This window comes from Vombatus ursinus, unplaced genomic scaffold (genome assembly GCF_900497805.2).
Source record: "Vombatus ursinus unplaced genomic scaffold, bare-nosed wombat genome assembly UNPS02009062.1, whole genome shotgun sequence".
Classification (NCBI taxonomy): Eukaryota; Metazoa; Chordata; class Mammalia; order Diprotodontia; family Vombatidae; genus Vombatus; species Vombatus ursinus.
Window position 1 is genome coordinate 17,316,491 of NW_020948840.1, and position 20,265 is coordinate 17,336,755.

Sequence of the window (20,265 nt, forward strand, 5' to 3'; positions counted from 1 at the left end):
GCAAGAAACCTAATTTCCCGTGTCCCCACTTCCAGGAGTGGTAACAGGTTTCTAGTTCATGCAAGTGTAATCAGAAATTGTTGGCCAGTAATGGGCTGTGGTTTGACTCCTTGGCACTGGGGGAGAGGGGGATTTTCTTAAGAATCACCTCCCTATCTCTTGTTTATTCATAAATTGTTCTTCTGTTCCTAATTCTGATAATTAATATGTTCCATGTTCCTCAAATTTTCTTGTAATATCTCTCTTTATATCTAGGTCATGTATACACTTTGACTTTATCTTGGTAAATGGTATACAATATTGGTCAATGACCAATTTCTGCCAGACTACTTTCCAATTTTCCCAACAATTTTTACCAAATAATGAATTCTTATCCCAAAATCTTAAGTCTTTACATTTGTCAAATACAAGGGTAGCTACCTTTTATATGTTGGAAACCCCATTGCCATAGCAAACCTATACCTTGTTTTCTCACACTAATTTTTGAATAAGTGGTTAATCACTTGAGAAGGAAAAATACATTTAATGTCAAGTCCTATTTTAAGCAGCCTAAAGCACTGCATAAATTTCAGTTCTAGCTGTTTTCACAAATCTATGGAGATAAATGGGGAGCCTGAGGCCCAGAAAGGTTAAGCCCATGACCCAAGGCCACTCAACTTGTTAGCTGCTTATGGGAGAGTGTATAAGGATCTCTCTGCCTACATGTTTGCTTCCTTTCTGCCTTGTCACTCCTGTATTCTGACTGACTTTGAGCTTCCCAGAATTGCTTTTGTGCTCACTGGACTTCTCCAATCAAATGGAGTCTGTTAGTATGATAGCTTACTCTTTCTGTCTCTGTCATAAAGAGTATGAAAACCACTTTTGTTTGTTGTCTATTCATCCAAAGGAACTTCTAACTAATGCAGCTCTATTCATTATACTACAGAAAGAAAACAAGTTATTTCTTCGATTATTGCCTATTGTTTGTTCAAGCACTTTTCTCCAGCCACGGAGGGGGCCATGGCATGCTCTATTGACATGCTCCTACTTAGTCACAAAGGACACTTCCTCTTTTCCATGGTTGCTCTATCTCCTTCCAGCACGTCTCTCCAAGAGCCCTCCTGCAATTATAGCCCTTTTCTCTTGATTTCCGACACAGTGTTGGATGAGGATTAAAAGCATAAACACGTGCAGAAATAATCCATCTCCAGAAATAGTAAATGCTGAAACACTGTATGTTGAAACACACTGCAGATGCTGACTTCCTGAAGCATGATTAACTTAATAGGCTTAAGACTTTATTTGCCATTCGCATCTGTCAGGACACAAGCAAAAACCCTAGGGTCGTTTAATTCCTTAGGGTAAAGCCCTTTAGAATCTGCCTGTTGTTCACTGGCCACTGAGAATTCAAAACTGAGAAGGAAAACAAGTCTTCGGGTTGGGGGCTAAAAGAAATGAGAGGAGGTTGATTGTAACCTATGGGTCACTGCACCAAGCTTGGCATGGGTGGGTTGTTGTTGTTGGGGTTTTTGAAGGGTAGGGAAAGAAAGGGGCCTGGATTCCTGCCCAGGATGCTCAATGCTGCTGGATGAAATGGTGAGACTGATTTTTGCTTTTATTTCTAATCTGATTCTCTAAAGATGGGAAAGTAGGAAAACAATCATTCAGAACCATGGGGTGTGCACCTTCCCATAGTGACATTGTCAACAGTATGACCAGGAGTGGTGTCCAGTTTTGGAAAAAACCCAAGAGCATTTTGTCAGCGCATCAGGCTGGCCCTGACGGGCTGTCCATCCCTTTGCTGGTTAAAGGCTCCACCTGTTATGGCAATGGAGAAGCTTCACCTCAGGGGCAGAGGCAGCAGGCGAGGGAGCATCCAGATCCCAGGAGGGATCAAAACATAGCCCGAAGTCTCCATCTGTTCCCTGGAAAGCCCTCTCCAGGCAGGAGGAGGGAACCTGGACACATGGCCCTAGATGCTGAAGCTGCCATGTCAGAGATCATGGATTCTCAGAAACACTTGACTGAGCATACTCAGTTAGGGAGTCAGAACTCCTCTGGGGAGGACTTCTACTGGAATGAACAGAAGGGACATAGTGCCAAGGAGTCTTCTAAAAAAGGAAAGACTCCCACTGACCATATATTGGGGAAAGAGAGTTGCTACTGTCAAGCCCAAGACTTTCTTGCTTATGGGCCCAAAGACAAGGTGGATTTCCCTGAACCCCTGGTGAAGGCTCACCACAGGGCTTATGCCTTTCTGCACTCCAGCCTCTCCAGATATGAAGCGATCCTGGGCATAGCCCATGAGGCTGCCCAAACCCAGCAGTACCTCCAGCAAATGGTGGGATTCTTGCTCTGGCGCTTTGATGAGATCAACAAGCTCTTGGGAGAGATCGCCAATGATGGAGAAGTCCTCCTCCAAGAAGCTGGAGCCCATCTAGCTTGGCCAGCTGGAAAGGAGGACCCACCATGGCAGCCGGATCTCCTCCAGCAGCTGCTACAGTACACTGCCAACAGGATGCAGGTTCTCCATCACACGGTGACCTCCCTCACCTCCAGTGCTCTGCAGGACTCCAGTAGCTACCTCCACTCTGCTGCCCAACATCTGGACAAAAAACTAGAGGCTAAGGGAGAACTGGACCAGTGCCTCCTGAAGGCTATTGGGCTCCTCAAAGGCTGTGTGTCTGGCTCCGGTTCGCCCAAGGTCGATGATCGACCTCTGTATTCTGAAGACAGTGGCATTGGAGCTGACAATGAGTCTTTGCATTCTGTGGACAAACTGGGGAAACAGGCCAGCTGGGATTCTTTGGATGAGCCCACAGAAAGGAAGCCTTGGGTCTCATCCCACAGGGAGATCAAGGTGTCAGCAGGTGCCTGGCAGCATCACCCATCGAAGTCAGGGTCCAGCAGAGCCCAGGACTGTGCTCTTGAAACACAAAGAACTCGCCTAGCTGCACTGGGTATTGCTTTACACGCCGATGGAACTCCAGCAAATACACACTCCAGGTCTCTGCAGCTGGAGAAGTCTTCACATAATGCATTAAAAACTGGGGGCCCTGAGAAAGGAGAACATTTCAGAGACTACAAGTTAATGGCTCCTCTGCTCTTCGCTGATGAGGAGGACAGCAATGCAGAGGAGAAGGAGGACGATGATGAAGATGGCACCACTAGCTTGAGTCACAGTCAGAGAGAGACTCGGTCTTTGAGGCCAACAACTTCCCCAGCTCTCCTGGAAAGTATGTTGTGGCCACGTTTCACAAGAATCGAGAGTCCCCAGGCCCAAGAGATGATTCTCAAGATGAAGGATGCAATTAGCGAAAGAATCAAGTTTGTCCCAGCTCAGCCAGCACACAAGGAATGGATGGAGGATGAAGAAAAGAAGATAATCCTCCCTGCTAGGCCAAGCACAGTCAGCGAAGGCAAGAGGTCGTCTGTGAGACCAAAGAGATGCAAGTCAGAGGAATCTCTCAAGGGCCACGCTGAGGACCCCACACTCCTGGAACTGCGGAGGGTCCAGAAGGACCTCAGCCAGAGGCTAGAGATGTTTTATGGCTTCCGTAAAAAAAGGGAAGCACAGAACAAAGAGGAGCACCACATCCCCAGAACAGCTACGCTGTGTCTGGACAGCAAAAGCAGGCCCACCCAGGGCTCCTCCATTAGCAAGCTGAAGGCCTCCCTTGCCAAGAACCTTAGCATTCTGCCTAGTCAGGAAAGGATTGTCTTGCAGAAACCTGATCTCAACTCTAAGAGTCAGCAGCCCAGCAAAGGAAAAGCTGAGACACTTTCAAAGGCTACCACACCTGTCCAGGAACCTATATCCTGGGAAAGAGAAAATGAGGCCCCTGAGATCCAAGGGTGGAATGGTGAGGGATGTAGCCCTCGCCCATCTGTCAAGAAACTCATTGAAACGTTTAGTCCTACTGAAGAGATGGTGATGCCAATGAGCCCCAGACCCTCGGGGGAGGTCAGTGGCATCAAGAAATTTGGCGTTCCCATCATGCCTTCCAGATTTCCTATTTATAGGGGGCTTGTCCCTTTGTATCCCAAGCACCAGATTTCTCCAGGAACAGCTGGAGAGCCCCCCAAATTGGGACCAAACTGGAGGCCCTTTGCACCAATCTTCACACATCTCCCTAGAGTGGCACAAGTCTCCAGGAGTGCTCCACACAGTGAAACAGAGGAGGATTTAGAGGATCTCCCTCCCCCACCTCCAGAAATCCTGATGGACAACTCATTCAATTCACTGAAGACCCCTGGAGATCCAGAGCCTAGAGGGTGTCCTGCTGAAGTACCCAATAAGTTTAGTTCGGTGGGGCTTCTCCCCACCAGGAAAACATCGTCTTCCCAACGGCTGAAGGCTTCCCTGAATCCCATTGACTTACTGCCTAGTAAAAATATGCCCAACTCCATCCCTCCCAGTGGCAAAGGGTCAGGGGACACCAAGACAGAGAGGAAAGCCAGAAACCTCTCCTTTGAACTGATCCATGCTCCTGGAACCAGCCCCAGCCAAGAGAAACCAGGTGTAGCCCAGAGACAGCCAGAAGTAGAAGAGGCCACAAGTCTGGACAGGCAGCCCCATAAGGTGATACCTCTGCCCCACCCCAGCAGCACAGCTGGACTGAGTGGAAACAAGGAAGTTGGTATGTGCAGGCCACCCCGATCCGAAGGGCTGAGGCAGGGCCAAGAGAAGAGCCCGCCTCTGGTCAGGAAAATCTCCCCTACAAGGATACATTGGACACACAGGACTGAGAAGAGAAACCTTAGCCCACTCGCCTCACAAAGACCTACTGGGCTGCCGACACAGCCAAGTCTCCCTCACGTGCAAAGGCAGTCCAGCCCACCTGTTAGCCCTAGGACAGGCCCTCCAGTCAGGGCCAGGACACCTAGCCCCCCAATAAGCCCCAAGACAACAAGCCCCCCGGCATCAAGAAAATCAATTTCTCTGCTCCTCCAACCCAAAAATCCCAGTTCTCCCACAGAAGTCCCTCAGAGCCTACCAGCTCCCCAAGAGCTCTCAAGCCCACCGGTCAGTTACAGAGAAGTGAGCCCTCTTTCCTCTGGCTCCACCCCTACACCTCCAACCTCCCCATCCCAGGAACCCAAGGAGCCAAGCTCATGGGGGGAGAGTGATCCAGCTCCAGGCAAAATGGCCACCAACACCTGCTCCATATTTTGTCCTGCAACCTCCTCTCTGTTTGAGGCCAAACCCCTATCCTCCCCCAAAGGATCACCCATAGAGGGTGGGGAGCATCCGGAGAAGGCAGCAGAGGCTAAGAGAACCATGGTGCTCCCAAGGCAGTGGGGGGAGCCCCAGAGGAGCTTGGCCTTGTGTGCTCTCAACCCTCAGCCTTTCATCAGAAGGACTGCCTCTGACCATCGGCCAAGAGTGCGCCTCCGGCTGCCGGGCTCAGCCTCTGTTGGGACCGCAAGTGAACTATGCACCCAGACCAGGTATGGCTGGCCCCAAGCTCATTGTCTTTTAGCTGTGTCATACCACAGAAGGTTAAAGTGGAAAGGCACCTTAGAGAGCCTCTTGCCAACAGATTCACTTTACAGGTGAGGAAACTGAGGCCTGGAAAGCTAAAGTGTTAATTAAGGGGCAGTGTAGTGAAATGGAAAGAGCCCTGGAGTTAGGAGACCTATGGCCACAATAATGGCACTGATACTGACTGGCCAGGGAGCCTAGGCAAGCCAATTCACTTCTCTGACCCTCAGTCTCCACACTTACAAAATGGGCCTAATATTGGAATAACCCACCTCACAGGGTTGTTGAGACAGCATGGTATAGTGGATTGGATGCTCAACTGGGAGTCAGGAACACATGGATTCCAACCCTGTCCCCAACCCTTTAGTGGCCCTGGGCCAATCACTTAACCGATCTTAGCTGCAGTTTACTCATCTTTAAAATAGGAACCAGAATAACTGTAACCCTTATCATCGGGCTGGTATGAGGATCAAGTGAGATACTCTATATGCAGCCCTTTACAAGCCTATTTGAATGTCAGCATTACTGGAATGAAAAGGTGTTATAGAGCTAGGTGATATGTCAACATGAGTTTTGGTGACTAAGTGACTTGCCCGTGGTCACACAGCCAGTTAGAGGTAGAGCTGGGACTTGAACCGAGGGAGAAGCAGGGACTGTTGGAGTCAGCAGAGCCCTCAGAAATCATCTACCCCAGCCCCTCACATTTGCTGTTGTTCAGTCGGTTTCTGTCATGTTGGACTCTTCCCACCCCATTGGGGGTTTTCTTGGCAGAGATACTGGAGTGGTTTGTCATTTCCTTCTCCAGCCCATTTTACAGATGAAGAAACTGAGGCAAGCGGGGTAAATTGACTTGCCCAAGGTTACACAAATAGTAAGTGGCTGAACTTGAACTCAAGTCCTCCTGACTCTAGGGCTGATGCTCTATCTGCTGCACCACCCAGCTGCCCCTCATTCTACGTTTTCCTGAATAGGAAAGGGATGAAAGGGCTAACTCATCCGGGGATGTGGTCTCCTTAGGCTCCCTGGCAGCTACTCTAGAAAACAGGTTTCTGTGCAGGAGAACTCGACCTAGGCAGTTCTTACAGCCCTCGCTGCAGCTGCAGGAAAGGCCTGGGGGGTTAGGGAGTGCCAATGGGGAACATGCTGGATTCCCCATCCTGACCCTAAGCAGGCCTCACCTCCTTTTCCCAGAGGCAGAGATACTATTCTCTTTCTAAACAGAGAGTGAATCCAGCCTTTCACTTTCATGGAGGGAAGAAGAATGTTTCATGGGATGTCTGGCTTTAAATATATTTTGACTGCTTTTTCTTAGGGTCATGGCATGTGAGAGGTGGAAAGGCCACCGGAGCTGCAGTCATAATAACTAAGTTCACATCCCGACTGCCCCTTTAGCAGGGTAGGCAAGAAGATCTGAGTTCAAGTTCGGCCTCTAATCCAGCTCCTCTGGGCCTCATCAATTTCCTCATTTGAGCAATGATGGGAAGGCAACCTCCATCTCGGCCTGATTCTGAGGATGAATTGAGATACTGCCGGTGGAGCTCTCTGCCAACTTTCAAGCGCTATGTAGATGTCAGCTATTGTTATTACCTGGTGGAGATAGACTGGTCAAAAGCTTCTAGATTTAGAGCTGGAAGAGACCTTGGAGGTCATGGAGTCCAGCCTCCTCAGTGAGGAAACTGAGGCACGGAGAGAGGAGACGACTTCCCCGACTCACCCACCAAGTAAGGGTAATAGGAGGCAAAGTCAGCATGTGACCTCTGACTCCAAGTCCGTGGTCCTTTTTGACGGGTGAGTCAATACGAGTTGGGTCACCTCTGCATGGTTTGCAGATGACTTGCCTAAGGTCCCGTGTCTGGTTAATGACAGAGACAGGGCTAGACCTCGGGTCTTCCTTTCCGTTCCATCAGTGCTCACCCACTCGTGAGATCTGAATCACTCACCCTTCACACTGTGCTTTGGGATTGTCATGAAATGCTTTATTGACTCCTTCGTGGTTGATTTTCACAACAGCCGAATGGGGGAGGTGGCAGAGTCACAATTCGAACTCAAACCCTAGGATCACAGATTTGGGGCTGGAAGGGCCCTTGGAGGTCATTGAGTCCAACAGCCTCATTTTAAAGGTCTGAGCATCAGGCACACTACCCCTCTCTCTCTATCCCTCTCCCACCCACCACCCACCTTCCTAAGTCAGCTTACAAAGTTGTTGCTTTTGTTCAGTTGTTTCATTCATGTCCGACTCTTCTTGACCCCATTTGGGGTTTTCTTGACAAAGATCCTGGAGTGCTTTGCCATTTCCTTCTCCAGCTCATTTGACAGATGAGGAAGCTGAGGCGAGCAGGGTGAAGTGAGTTTCCCAGGGCCACACAGCTAGTAAGCGTCTGAGACCAGATATGAACTCAGGTCTTCCCGACTCCAGGCCTGGCACTCTACCCACTGCACCACCTAGCTATCCCTCGCAGCTTACAAAGAAGACTGGATAAATGGTATGTGGGAAGGCTATAGCTCCTGAAGCACTGGGGAAAGGAATAGTAACATTAGAGGATCATAGGTCTAGAGTTGGAAGAGGCTTCAGAGGTTCTCTAACCCAAGCCTCTCATTTTACAGATAAGGAGACTGAGGCTCAGAGGTGAAGTGACTTCTCCAAAGTCACTCAGATAGTAAGCAAATAGTAACTGTCAGAAGAGGGATTTAAATGGAGGTCTAGCTTTGCCTTAGATCACATTTGGAGCCTTGCCCAAGATCACATAGGTGATGGAACTGAAAGCTGAATCAGAGTCCTTTGATTCCAAATTCAGGTCTCTTTCCATTGTACTCTGCTGACTCCATGTCCCTCCATGAGGCAGGGGTTCTTAACCTGGGGTCTGACAATAGATTTCAGGGGTACATGAACTTGGATGGGGAAAAAATACATTTTTATTTCAATGTAATTGGTTTCCTTTGGAACCTTATGTATATTATTTTGTATATGTATGTATATTATTTTATGCATTTAAACACATTCTGAGTCTGGCTTCACCAGACTGCCCAAGGGGTCCATGACACAAAGCTAAGATTGTTTCCCCTAAAGCATGCCAGGTGCTGTGTTCTGGAGATTCAAAGACAAAACAAAAATGGTCCCTGTCCTCAGGGAGCTTACTTTCTACTTTTCAGCCAACATTAACTACAACACCATGATCCATGGAAAATTGTACATCATCATAGTTAAGAACCACATGAATTTTCCCAGCCACAAGAGGAAATGAGGTATGGATTATTTATAAGAATCTTTCCATGATGTTGCTCATTTCTTAAACCGAAGATGAGTTGCCCACAGCTGGGAAGCTGAGGGCAAATTATTAATGTTCCTCCTCAAACCATTCACTTGTTTTATCATTAGAGTTCTAAAGGGGAGCCTTCCTGGAAACTACTGACTTGAAGAGGAACAATAAAAAAAAACACAATGATTAGAAACCCTGGCATTTCCAAGCAGCAGGAGCCAGTAATCAAACAACATAAAATTGTGCAGGAATAAAATCCTGCTCTTCTTTTCTAGGAATAGAAAAGCTAATGAAAAAAGTACTTTAATTTGGAGTTAAAGGACCTGAGTTCAAATACCAGCTCTGCTATGTACCACCCGTATGGTCCAGGGCAAATAACTTCTTTGGTGGTATTGTTGTTCAGTCACGTCTGACTCTCCATGACCCTATGGACCACAGCACGCCAAGATCTTCTGTCCTCCGCTATCTCCCGAAGTCTGTCAGGCTCATGTTCATTGCGTCCATTACTCAACTATCTATCTCATCCTCTGCCATCCCTTTCTCCCTTTGTCTTCAATCTTTCCCAAATAATGTAACCTTTCTGTAAAACAAGGGAGTTGGACTAGACAATCCCAATAATAGTCCTACTAATGATCCCATCCCAATAAATTTGGAACATTGGTAATACAGAAGAGATAGGAAGCTCTCAAGTCCTGAAGACCTGAGTTCACATCCTGCCTCACACGTGTATTATCTGTGTGACCCTGGGCAAGTCATTGAACCTCTGTTTGCCTCAGTTTCCTCATCCGTAAAATGGGGGTAATAACAGCAACTCCTTTGCCAGGTTCATGTGAGCACAAATAAGATTACCTAAAAAGAAAGAACTTTGCAAATTTTAGAGTACTACCCAAATGTTTGCTATTATTGTTGTTAACCTAGTTGAAAGGGATTTTTAGGATTCGTTTAGTCCATTCCCCTGTCTCCAGACAGCACTGCACCTAATGAAGGTCTTTCAAAACTTTGCATTTTTATGATTCTTTAGGATTATGGATCATCAATTTACAGCCGTACGAGATCTAGGCCAATGTTTCTCAGTGTAGTTGTCCCATCACTGAGGCCCTTTCAGGGCATCCATGAAATCAAAACTATTTTTGTAATAATATTATGTTTTAATTTCTAACATGGCAATTATCAATAGGGTAGCTAAGGGGTGCAATGGACAGAGTGTTGGACATTGAGTCAAGAAGACTCATTTTCCAAGTTCAAATCTGGCCTCAAACACTTAATAGTTGTGTGACCCTAGGCAAGTCACTTAACCGTATTTGCCTCAGTTTCCTCATCTGTAAAATGAGCTAGAAAAGGAAATGACAAACTATCCCAGTATCTTTGTCAAGAAAACTTCAAATGGGATCACAGAGAGTTGGACATGACTGAAAAACAATTGAACAACATCATTTGGTAGCTAGGTAGTACAGTGGATAGAATGCTGGGCCTGGAGTCAGGAAGGCTCCTCTTCCTGAGTTCAAATCCAGCCTCAGACGTTTACTAGTTGTGTGAAATGGAAAACAACCCCAGTATCTTTGCCAGGCAAACCCCAAAAAGCAGTAATGAAGAGTCAGATACTACTGAACAACAATTATCAATAGGATCCAATCCACATAAACAAAAGCTCTTTGGGGGGAAGTCCTCAATAATTTTTTGGAGTTTAAAGGGTTCCTGAGACCAAAAAGGTTGAGAGTCACTGATCTAGGCCAATCCCCTCACCTTGTAGAGGAAGAAAGTAAGGCCTAGAGAGATGCAGTACCTCGTCCAAGATCACACAGGCAGTAAATTATAAAGCAGGATTTGAACCCAGGTCTTCTGACTCCACACTGTACTGTGCCACCCCCACACCCCTCCCTCATGATTTCCTCTAGCTCTTTCAAGTATAAAGCTGGCTGCTGAGTGTCACGGACTGTTAAGGGGTCCTATGAACTTGGTAAGCAGAAGCAAACCAACTGAAGATGGGCACAAAAGCACATCATCACCTCAGAGGTAGCATTTTCATAAATTTATAGAATTTCAGAGTAGAGATGGACATTTAATGAAGTTCATGGAGTCTGACACTCTCATTTTGGAGATGAGGAAACTGACCTCAGAAAGAAAAATTTAAACTTGCCCAAAGTCCCACAGTGAGATGGTGGATTTGAAATGCTGTGATCTCGAGGACCCACAGATACCAAGTATGTCTCTGGGCCTGGAACAGATGCAATTGGGGTGTAGGCCCTGCTTGACCTAGGGTCATGCTTTCAGACAGTGGCAAAAGGCCACTTGGTTTGTACTTAGGGAAGGATTATCCAACCCAAGGCAACTCCCCCATAACACCTTGAAACAGCTCTGTGCAAGCGCAGCCAAGCTCTGCCTGCCCAAGCTCCCTGACCTTTGTTGGCAGAAATTCTTGGTCTATATTTTTTTCCAGAAAATGAGAATGATGTTTCTATCCTGTACTTAGAGATCAGCAGCTCCAATGACAGTTCACTGTACCCTTCTTTTGTGGGCGGAGGAATCCTTCACTACTAAATCCCTTGATGGGTCTTAAGGTTTCAGGATGCTGGGAGATTACATAGATTCAAAAGAGGATCAGCCTGTTTCCTTAAATACAAAGTAAGAGTTCTGCCATGGGTCCCTCAAACACCTGCCTGCTTTCTACCCCTCTCCCACTCACCACCCGCCTTCCTCAGTCAGGTTACATAGAAGGCTGACTGCAAGGGGAGTGGGAAGCTTGGAGCCCTTGAAATGCAAGGGAAAGGGACAACAGTAACATTAGAGCATCATGGGCCTAGATGGAGAAACTAAGGCCCAGAGAAGTTAAGTAACTTAGCCAAGGTCACACAAGTAGCAAGAATCAGAGGTGGGATTTGAATTGAGGTCTTCTGACTCAAGGGCTAGGGCTAGGTACCAGATCTAGGATTCTCATCCAACACATAGGATTATATTTTCAGAGCTAGAAGGGACCTTACAATCCATTTAATCTAACCCATTCATTGTTTAGGGGAACCAGAGGCCCAGAGGTCAAATAACTTGTATTTGACCAACAGGTAGCAAGAGCAGACCCTGAATCAGCACTTCGGACAGCAATCCTTAGAGCACTGGCCCTGTAGTCAGGAGGACCTGAGTTCAAATCCAGCCTCAGACACTTGACACTTACTGTGTGGCCCTGGGCAAGTCACTTAACCCCCATTGCATGGGAAAAAAAACAAAACAACAACACAAAAACAAAAAACAGGCAGCAATCTTTCTACTTCTAACCAATAATCCCCACTCTATTTTTCATAGGCTCTCCTTTAAATGCTGGATCAAGGGATAGAGTAGAACCGTGGAGGAGGTATGGGAACCAAAGGCATGGGCTTTCTCCTTTGAAGGGATACCTATTAAGGAAGGGGTAGGGACTGAAAGAGCAAACAATGGCCCATAAATCCACCAGGCACATTCGGGAACAAATGATCCTGGACAGAATCATCTGAGAGACCAGCTCACTGTCTGTACCACACTGTCGTATTTGGTTTTCTGCTGTTACGCTGTCTTACTGTTCATGTCAAGATCCAGGTCTGGTCTCCCCAGCGAGGCTATATAGTCCTGAGGGCAGGAAGGGACTCTGGTCTTCACCTAACCTGACTCTCAGCAGATGCTTGAAAGTCCTTGTTTGTGTGACTGCCCTGGAATGGAATTCCACTGCAATGGAATTCACTGGGCTTTGAGGGTGGGAAGCTGCAAAGGAACTTGGGAAAGTCAGAACAGACAATGGATCCCCAACTCCTTATCTGTTATCTCAAATGTGGACCTACTACGGCTTGTATTTCTGTCTCCCTGTATGGTTACAAGGTACTTCCAATACATAAAGAATGGTATAACAGAAGGACCACTCATTTTGGAAGCAGGAGACTTGAATCTGAGCCCTTACTGCAGCACTTAGTTGTGTGGTCCCAGACCTCTTACTGAGCCTCAGATTTCCAGTCTGTAAAATGGGGATAATAATACTTGGACTACCTATGTCAATGAAATCACAGGGTCACTTAAACAAAGTCATATCAGAATCAGTGATCTATTAACAGAATCCAAGGTCCAGGATTTTGCTAAATTATTCCCTCCGAGGTAACTAGGGCATCATAACTGGGTCTCTGACCCAGGGTACCTAAATTTCAAGGGGGCTGACAACATTCTTAATCCTCCAACAGCACAGCAATAACTGAGCTTAGCACCCCTAGTTAGCAAAATAATTACTTGAGCTACTAAATTACCAGATGGCATCCCAGCAGCTGCCTGACCCTCTAGCCTCCCTAGGAACATTAAGGGTGCATTCAGTGCTTGCCCAAGGTGCTGGTTACAACTGTTCTGTCCAGCTGTTTGCCAGTGTAAACTAAGACCCACCCAATAGCCCTCTGAGCACTCAGCACTGTGTTAGGCACGATGGGGAATACAAAGATGAAGGTGATACAACATTTCTGTTCTGGAGAAGCTGACAGTCTAGCCGGGGAGACTGCACATCTAAATGATGCAGGAGAATAATGTAGAGAAAAGCACAGGATTTGTAGTTTTTCACTCCAGTGCTATCAGTTGTGAATCCTACAAAGGTTGTAATCAATTTGATTCAATAAACATTATTTATCATGGGCCTGCCTTTTGCCAGGCACTGTTTGAGGTATTGGGGAAGCTAGGTGGTGCAGTGGATAGAATGCCAGGCCTGGAGTCAGGAAGACCTGAGTTCAAATCCAGCCTTAGATACTTACTAGCTTGCCATCCTGGGAAACTCACTTAACCCTGTTTGCCTCAGTTTCCTCATCTGTAAAATGAGCTAGAGAAGGAAATGGCAGACCTCCCCAGTATCTTTGCCAAGAAAACCCCAAAAGGGGTCACAGAGTTGGACATAACTGAAAACGACTAAACAACAATGCTAGGCATTTAAGATACACAGACAAAAACAAACCAGCACCTACCCCTTAGGTAAGTTTCATTCTACTGGGAAGAAACAACATGTACACAAATAAATAAATTCAAAGGGATATACTAAGTAATTTCAAGGGGGTTAGAGAGCGCTGGTTAACAAGTGGATCAGGAAGTCCTCCAGGAGGAGTCGAAGCCTCAGTCATGCACTGGAGAAAGCTACAGCTTCTTGGAGGCAGAGCAAGCCAGGGAGGGAGGGCATTCCAAATATGGGGCACAGCCTGAGCAAACACACCGGGTCAGGAGGTGGATTGTCATTTTTAGGGCACAGCTAGTAAGCCTGTTTGACCAGAACAGAAATAAATAGAATGAAGGGGAATGATATGAAATAAGACTGTGCAGGCAGGCAGAAGCCAGATTATGGAGAGTTTTAAACTCCAGGCTAGGGATTTCATATTTTCTCCAAGAGACAAGAGGGGGCCATTGAAGTTTCTTGAACAGGAGAGAGGCAATGTCAGTCAGACCTATTCATAGAATCACAGATCTAAAGCTGGAAGGAACCCAGCCATCTACACCAACCCCATTTTACAGATGAGGAAACTGAGGCCCAGGCAATGTAAAATGACTTTCTCAGGGTAACATGGGTAATACTCATTCCAAGGCAGGATTTGAATCCAGGTCTTCTAACTCCACAACCATTGTTCTTTTTTTACTGTACCATCTACTTTAGAAAGGTTACTTTGATATCTATATGGATGATGGATTGGAGAAGGAAGAGAGCAATGTGCCCTTTGGGAATAACTGAATCACTTAGGTGGTAGCTAATCACTAGGACTGCCTTTTAAAATAAATCCCCCTCTAGTATGGGTTGGATGTAGAGAAGCCCTACAAAGGAAGGGCTCATCTAAGCCCCAGCTCCTCTTTTCATCTCTTCTTGGGTTGGGGGGGGGGGGGCCGGAGAAGGACAGCTCCAACAGTAATGGGCTGTCATTCAGTCATCCATTGGCCTAGGGACTTACATTGGGTTACTATTGGGTTCCCTTCTTTGACTGTGCCATTTGATGGGTGCCTTTGGGTACAGTGAAGTCATGTCAACAAAATGAGCCAGGTTCAGCCCTTCATTAAACAAATGAAACCTGCCTTTTGAAGAGAAAAACCATAACAAAATTCCAGCCCCTGCAGCTCCCAAGAGCATTGCTTGGTTGAGAATAGCAGGTAGTGGACATCCATAGAGAGAACATGAACTTTTGTTGTAGATTAACACTGAGTTATTCCCATTTCCACAGTGCTGAGCACTATGCTAGGCACTGTCAGGGGAGAGAACAGAAAGAGTAACACATGGTTCTTACACAAGAAGAACTTCCATTTGATTATCACCTATGGCCCAATCTCCCAAATCTGTTACCCTTAACCTAGTTTAGCCCTCCATTGTTTTACTTCCCTATGGCCCCAGGCCACTTCCCACCCTTAATCCTATCTAGGTTCCATCCTCTCTTGGTCCAGGTTCTATTACCTCAGAGTACCCACCCCACCACCCTCCACTACTTGGCCACTCCTAGATCCCTCCCATAGCCTTTCTGTATTTAAGGTCTATCTTGTCTCCATTGAGGTGCTCAAATTCTTAAAATCTAGTCACTGCTTAGATTCTTATAATCCAGCCAATAGCTCACTAATGTTCAGATTCCTTAAGAGTCTGACCAATATGGCAGATGTTCTAATAAAACTTGTCTTTGACTGAAAAACAAACAAAAGGGGAAAGGCTATCCAGTATACCAAGGATTAATAAATAATAACTCAATGTCCACGTAAATGGACCTTTAAGACTCACAGAGCACTGTCCTTACAACTCTATTAGATTGTAAGCTGAGTGAGGGCATGGGTTGTTTTTTGCCTCTTTTCATATCCCCAGCACTTACACAATGCCTAGCACAAAGTAGGTGCTTAATAAATGTTTACTAATTGATTGAACTGCCCGTGAGGTAGACACTACAGGTATTATAACTGCATTTTTCCAGAAGAGGACATTGAGGATCAGAGGGGTTAGGCGACTAGCCCATGGTCACACAGCTGATTAAGCATCAGAGCCAATCACACATCCACCATTCCTTCTATTACCCTATGGCTTCTGTCTTTTCTCTTTGCAGCTCGGAGGAGAATTCCCCAAAGGAAGTGGCACCTTGGAATAACCTCTGCTTATCAGACGTGAAGGGAAGCAGCAAGTGGGCATCCCACCCTGACCTGTACGTGATTGGTCGAGGGCTCCAGAGGGAGTGAAAGTCTGGACCGACTCAAAGTGCCACCCAGAAGCCAGTCCTCCCAGGAGGCTCTTTCAGGGAAGTCTCCCATCACCCCAAACCTGAATGAGCTGGAGGAGAGCCAGCGACAGTCACACAAGACCTGCCCTGAGTTGGAAACGATGCTGCCTAACGCTGAGCTAGTCCATTTTCTCGTTTGGATGCCATTTCCAGGGAAGTCAGCTCTGCAGACCTCTCTTTTCCAGCCAGAGGGTCCCTTTATCTTGGGATCCAGAAGGAAGGAGATTTTAGAAGCCTGGGCTATGTTGCTTATTCTGTTAAGTACTAGCCTTGCCCTGGGGATGAGGGCCCAGGTTTGTGACCATTTATTCTGTCTGTAGCATTTTATATCTATATAAACCATCTCAGAAAAGTCTTCATTAGCTTTGGCTGTGTTTCTGCTTTCGTGAAGAGTCAGGAGGATCTTTAAGGCCTTCAGGTCAGAAGACCTGAGTCTGAGTCTTAGAGCTGACACATATTAGCCGTGTAACCTTGGGCAAGTCATAGAATAACAGTATAATGACTGGCATTTATAAAGCACTTGAAGATTTGTGATTTTCAAAGCTCTTTGCACTTGGTTTTTAATTCTCTCTCACCTAATCCTCTCAACAGCCCTAGGAAGTAGTTACTTTAAGGATTATTACCTCCTATTTTGCAGATAAGGAAACTGAAGCTCAGAGCAGTTGAGTGACTTTCTTAATGTTCACACAGGTGGCGTCAGAGGCAGGATTTGAACCCAGGTCTCTTCTAACTCCAAATCTGGTGTTCCTTCAATTATCCTAAGTGGACTACAACTTAAAACTCTCTGAGACAGTTCCCTCATCTATAAAATGAGACTAAAAATAATTAACCACCAGGTGTTGATTACTGTCCTGTTCTTATCGTCAAAGATAATTAGGTACTAGGTGTGCCAGGACCCCCTCCCCCCCCCCCCCCCCGGGAGCGCTCCGTGGGTGGCTATGTGCTCCCCAGTCCTACTGATAAGGTCTAGAGGTTTGGGAGTGCTGGAAACCCCCAATATCGCGACACGGGCCCTGCCTGAATGAATTCAACCCAAATCTTCTTTCAGCCAGAGGAAAGTTTTATTAGAGATCAATCACATAGGCCAAGTGATGCCTGTAAGGATGAGTGGGCATGAGAGAGTCTCAGCGTTCATTCAAATGGGGGCCAGGGTAGATCTTATATACACTAAGGGAACTTTGGGTGGCCAGAGGAGGGGGCTGGGAAAAGGGTCTAGGTGAGAATTCCGATTGGAAGGTCTGAGAGATTGAATAGACAATGGGAATAGATAATGAGAGGAATTGGAAGGAAGAAGTTTGAAAGGCATCTGAATGAGATCAAAAGGTGGGGCCAGCACTTTCAAAGGGAGATAAGGGGAGTCCATAAGGAACTGTTTGAGACCAGAGTAAGAAAAGTTTAAGGGCTTTCTGGGGCCCATAGACAAATGGGAGCCAAATTCTTTTTGGCAAAAGGGGCAAAGGTCTCGGCTTCTGAAACTGAATGATGGGCCCACACCCCATCATTACCAGAAGGGGAATACTGGGGAAGTTCTGAGCTCTTTCAGGCCAAATTGTCAGAAAGGGGGTGCGTCATCCCTAAGCACCGCCTCTCTCGGGCTGGCTGTGCCATCTCACTAGTCCAAGGGCTGCAGTTAGCGTGGATTTACCCTCTAAGCTCCCTCCCACCTCCTCCCTGAACTGGCCACTTTCCACTGAGCCCTAGCCTCCATGACTGCTTCCTCACAGGAGTGGAGAGGGACACTTGGATACTGTGTACAGTACTTTATTCTCTCCAAAGAATAAAAGGAATAAATACAACATAACATTAAATTAAGGAATAAACAGCACATAACAAGACATTGACCTCATGGCTGCATGCCCACTGCTTCTCTCCTCCACCCAGGCCACCCTAACCAGTCCACAGGTGATCCCAACCCCAGGAGTTCTAACAAAGATGCAGTTGATGGGTTTAGCCCCTCCACAGCCACTCCTGTGAGTAAGCAAAATACAACCTAGCTTCTAACTTTTGTGTATGTAGGAGAGCCAGTCACTAGAATGACCCAGGAACTCAGGATCCAGACCTCAGCTTCTCCTCATGGCGCAGGTCAAGTTGCTATAAACAGGTGCAGGCAGAAGATCTGATGGCCAGAGTTTTTTAAAGAGACCTTTAATTGCTTCTTACCACTGCCCCATTCATCATCTGCCACCTGGAGGCAGCTGGGTGGTGAAGAGGATAGAACGCTGGGCCTGGAGTCAAATCCAGCCTCAGATACTTACCAGCCATGTAACCCTGGGCAAGTCACTTGAGCCCTGTTTACTTCAGTTTCCCCAACTGCAAAACAGGGATAATAATAGTACCTACCTCCCAGGGTCATTGTGAGGATCAAATGAGCTATTTGTAAAATGCCTGTACCATACAGATGCTTATTCTGTTTCCTCCCCCCTTCTCTCTTCCTTGTCTCTTCACTTTGAGACCTTCAGTCTGCATTTTACATGGCTCAGAACTGTCATATGTCCCTTCCCCACCCCCTTTCTCAGCTCTTTTCTTCTTATGGTTGGAGCCAAAGCAAAACACAACAGAACTGCAGTAATCCAATGGACGTAGATATTTTATCCCCCATTACATTTACCTGTGGTATTGTTGCAGTCTAAGAGGTTGAGACCCCTCAAAGATTGGAGTACAGGATGGAGTCATCTGGAATGAATTCACAGATTCAAGGATTCTTTAAGTCAAGGTGGCGGAGATTTATTGTTATGCTTTTCAGCGGGCAAGGATTCTTAAAGAACCTGTGAGAGACTGAGGATGGAGCTAGGGTTTATACGGAAAAGGGCATCTGAAAGGAATGCCAGGGGTACTGATTAGGTAATCCAAAGATCCAGGTGTCTTTGGGAGCTATGGATGGGAAAGTATAGGGAGCATACCAGACAAGGAGGGAGATGACAGAGGTATGGATCTTGGTAGTCTGGCAGGAGGAGGAGTCCTTGGGCCAGCCAAGGACAAAACTCCTTGGGCTGGGCAAGGCACTCCTCTCCCTTTGTCTTGATGACAACAAGGGAAAGCTTTCTCACAAGACAGGAACTTACTAAGGAATTGGGAGGCTTCCAGAGACATGATCTGAGGGCTGAGGCCTGAGCAGCCCAACATTCTCTCACCCAGCTTTGTGTAGCTACACCAGAAAGAGAGATAAGGGTGTTGCTGGGGCCCACGCATGAGTAATTGCTAGGCACAGTGTCCTTGGGCTGGGGAGTGATTGTCAGAGACAGTGTTTCTGAGACTAGGGAGAACTTGGGGTCCAAGTACAAACACAAGCACCCAAGCACCCCATCAGTATAATGGATAGAGAGCTGGCCTTGGAGCCAGGAAGATGTGTTGCCAAGTCTGCCTTTTACACATGCTGGCTCTGACTCTGGGCAGATCTCTAGGGTTCCAAGTTCCAGAGAAGGGCCCGATGTGTGTTGGTAGAAGGCATTTCCTATACCAGGTCCAATCCCAGCCTTATTTTATCCTCCCCCAGTCTCTGAGTCAGTTTCTATTTCTGTTCTGTTTCTGAAACTCTGAGGGTATTCCCCTCCCAGACTGATTCTTTTGTGAAGTCAAATTAGGCCATCTTTCGCCTCAATTCTTACCTAGCCTTGAATCACTGAATGGGTGTTGCCTCAGACAAACTGAGACTTGAAAAAGACCTTAGCTTGAAAAGGCCAAGATCTCCCCCTGCATTCAGGGCCATCACCGGTTATTCTGACCTAAATCTTGCCATTGGACTCCAGTGCCTGGAGGAGAAAGTGAGGCTGATGACTCCGAACAGCTCTGCTTCACTTAAATCACTTATAAGTCAAGACATCACCCTCCTGATGTCATTGGTCCTCTTTGGGAACAACAGTACCCCAGTCCCTATCCTCACATTACCTACTTCACAAGGTTCTGAGAAAAAGGCTTTGTAAACCACAAAGCAGTATAAAAATAGGAGTTATTACTATGGGTGCTATCCAAAGAATAATATGGAGAGTACTTTACCTCTCTTGAAGTTATAAAGTCTTTCACAGGAATTTACTCTGAAGCTCCTTAGCAAAGCTGCTTATCCCAGGGACATGGGGATGAAGCCAGGTCTAAGATATAGGTCGTTCCCCTGCTTTTCCCTCACAGTTATGGCATTTTACGTGTTCTGCTGCATCCCTGAAGCTCTGCTGATTCTGTCTCAACGGACCTCCAGAGCTTGCACCATCACATAGCAAACAGTGCACACTTAGCATGGGAAGGACTTCCAAAGTCTCAGAGACAACAGGATACTATTCTTTGGCTGTGTGCTAAAGGCAAAAGGATTGTTGTGGGTACGTCGTGCAAATTCCAAGCT

General features: G+C 46.6%; 1 protein-coding gene across 1 annotated transcript; it reads left to right on the forward strand.

Annotated features, from left to right (window-relative positions):
- The first annotated feature begins 1,651 nt into the window (after window positions 1-1,651).
- Window positions 1,652-15,894, forward strand: PCARE (photoreceptor cilium actin regulator). Its single transcript, XM_027850377.1, has 2 exons — window positions 1,652-5,430; window positions 15,765-15,894. The coding sequence occupies exons 1-2, from the start codon at window positions 1,652-1,654 to the stop codon at window positions 15,892-15,894; spliced, it is 3,909 nt and encodes a 1,302-aa protein (XP_027706178.1).
- The last annotated feature ends 4,371 nt before the right edge of the window (window positions 15,895-20,265 follow it).

Bases quoted from the DNA above. Each gene is read 5' to 3' on its own strand.
- PCARE (XM_027850377.1), top strand. From the start codon at position 1,652: ATGGGGTGTGCACCTTCCCATAGTGACATTGTCAACAGTATGACCAGG. The intron at 5,431-15,764 runs GTATGGCTGGCC...TTCTCTTTGCAG, and splicing joins GAACTATGCACCCAGACCAG to CTCGGAGGAGAATTCCCCAA.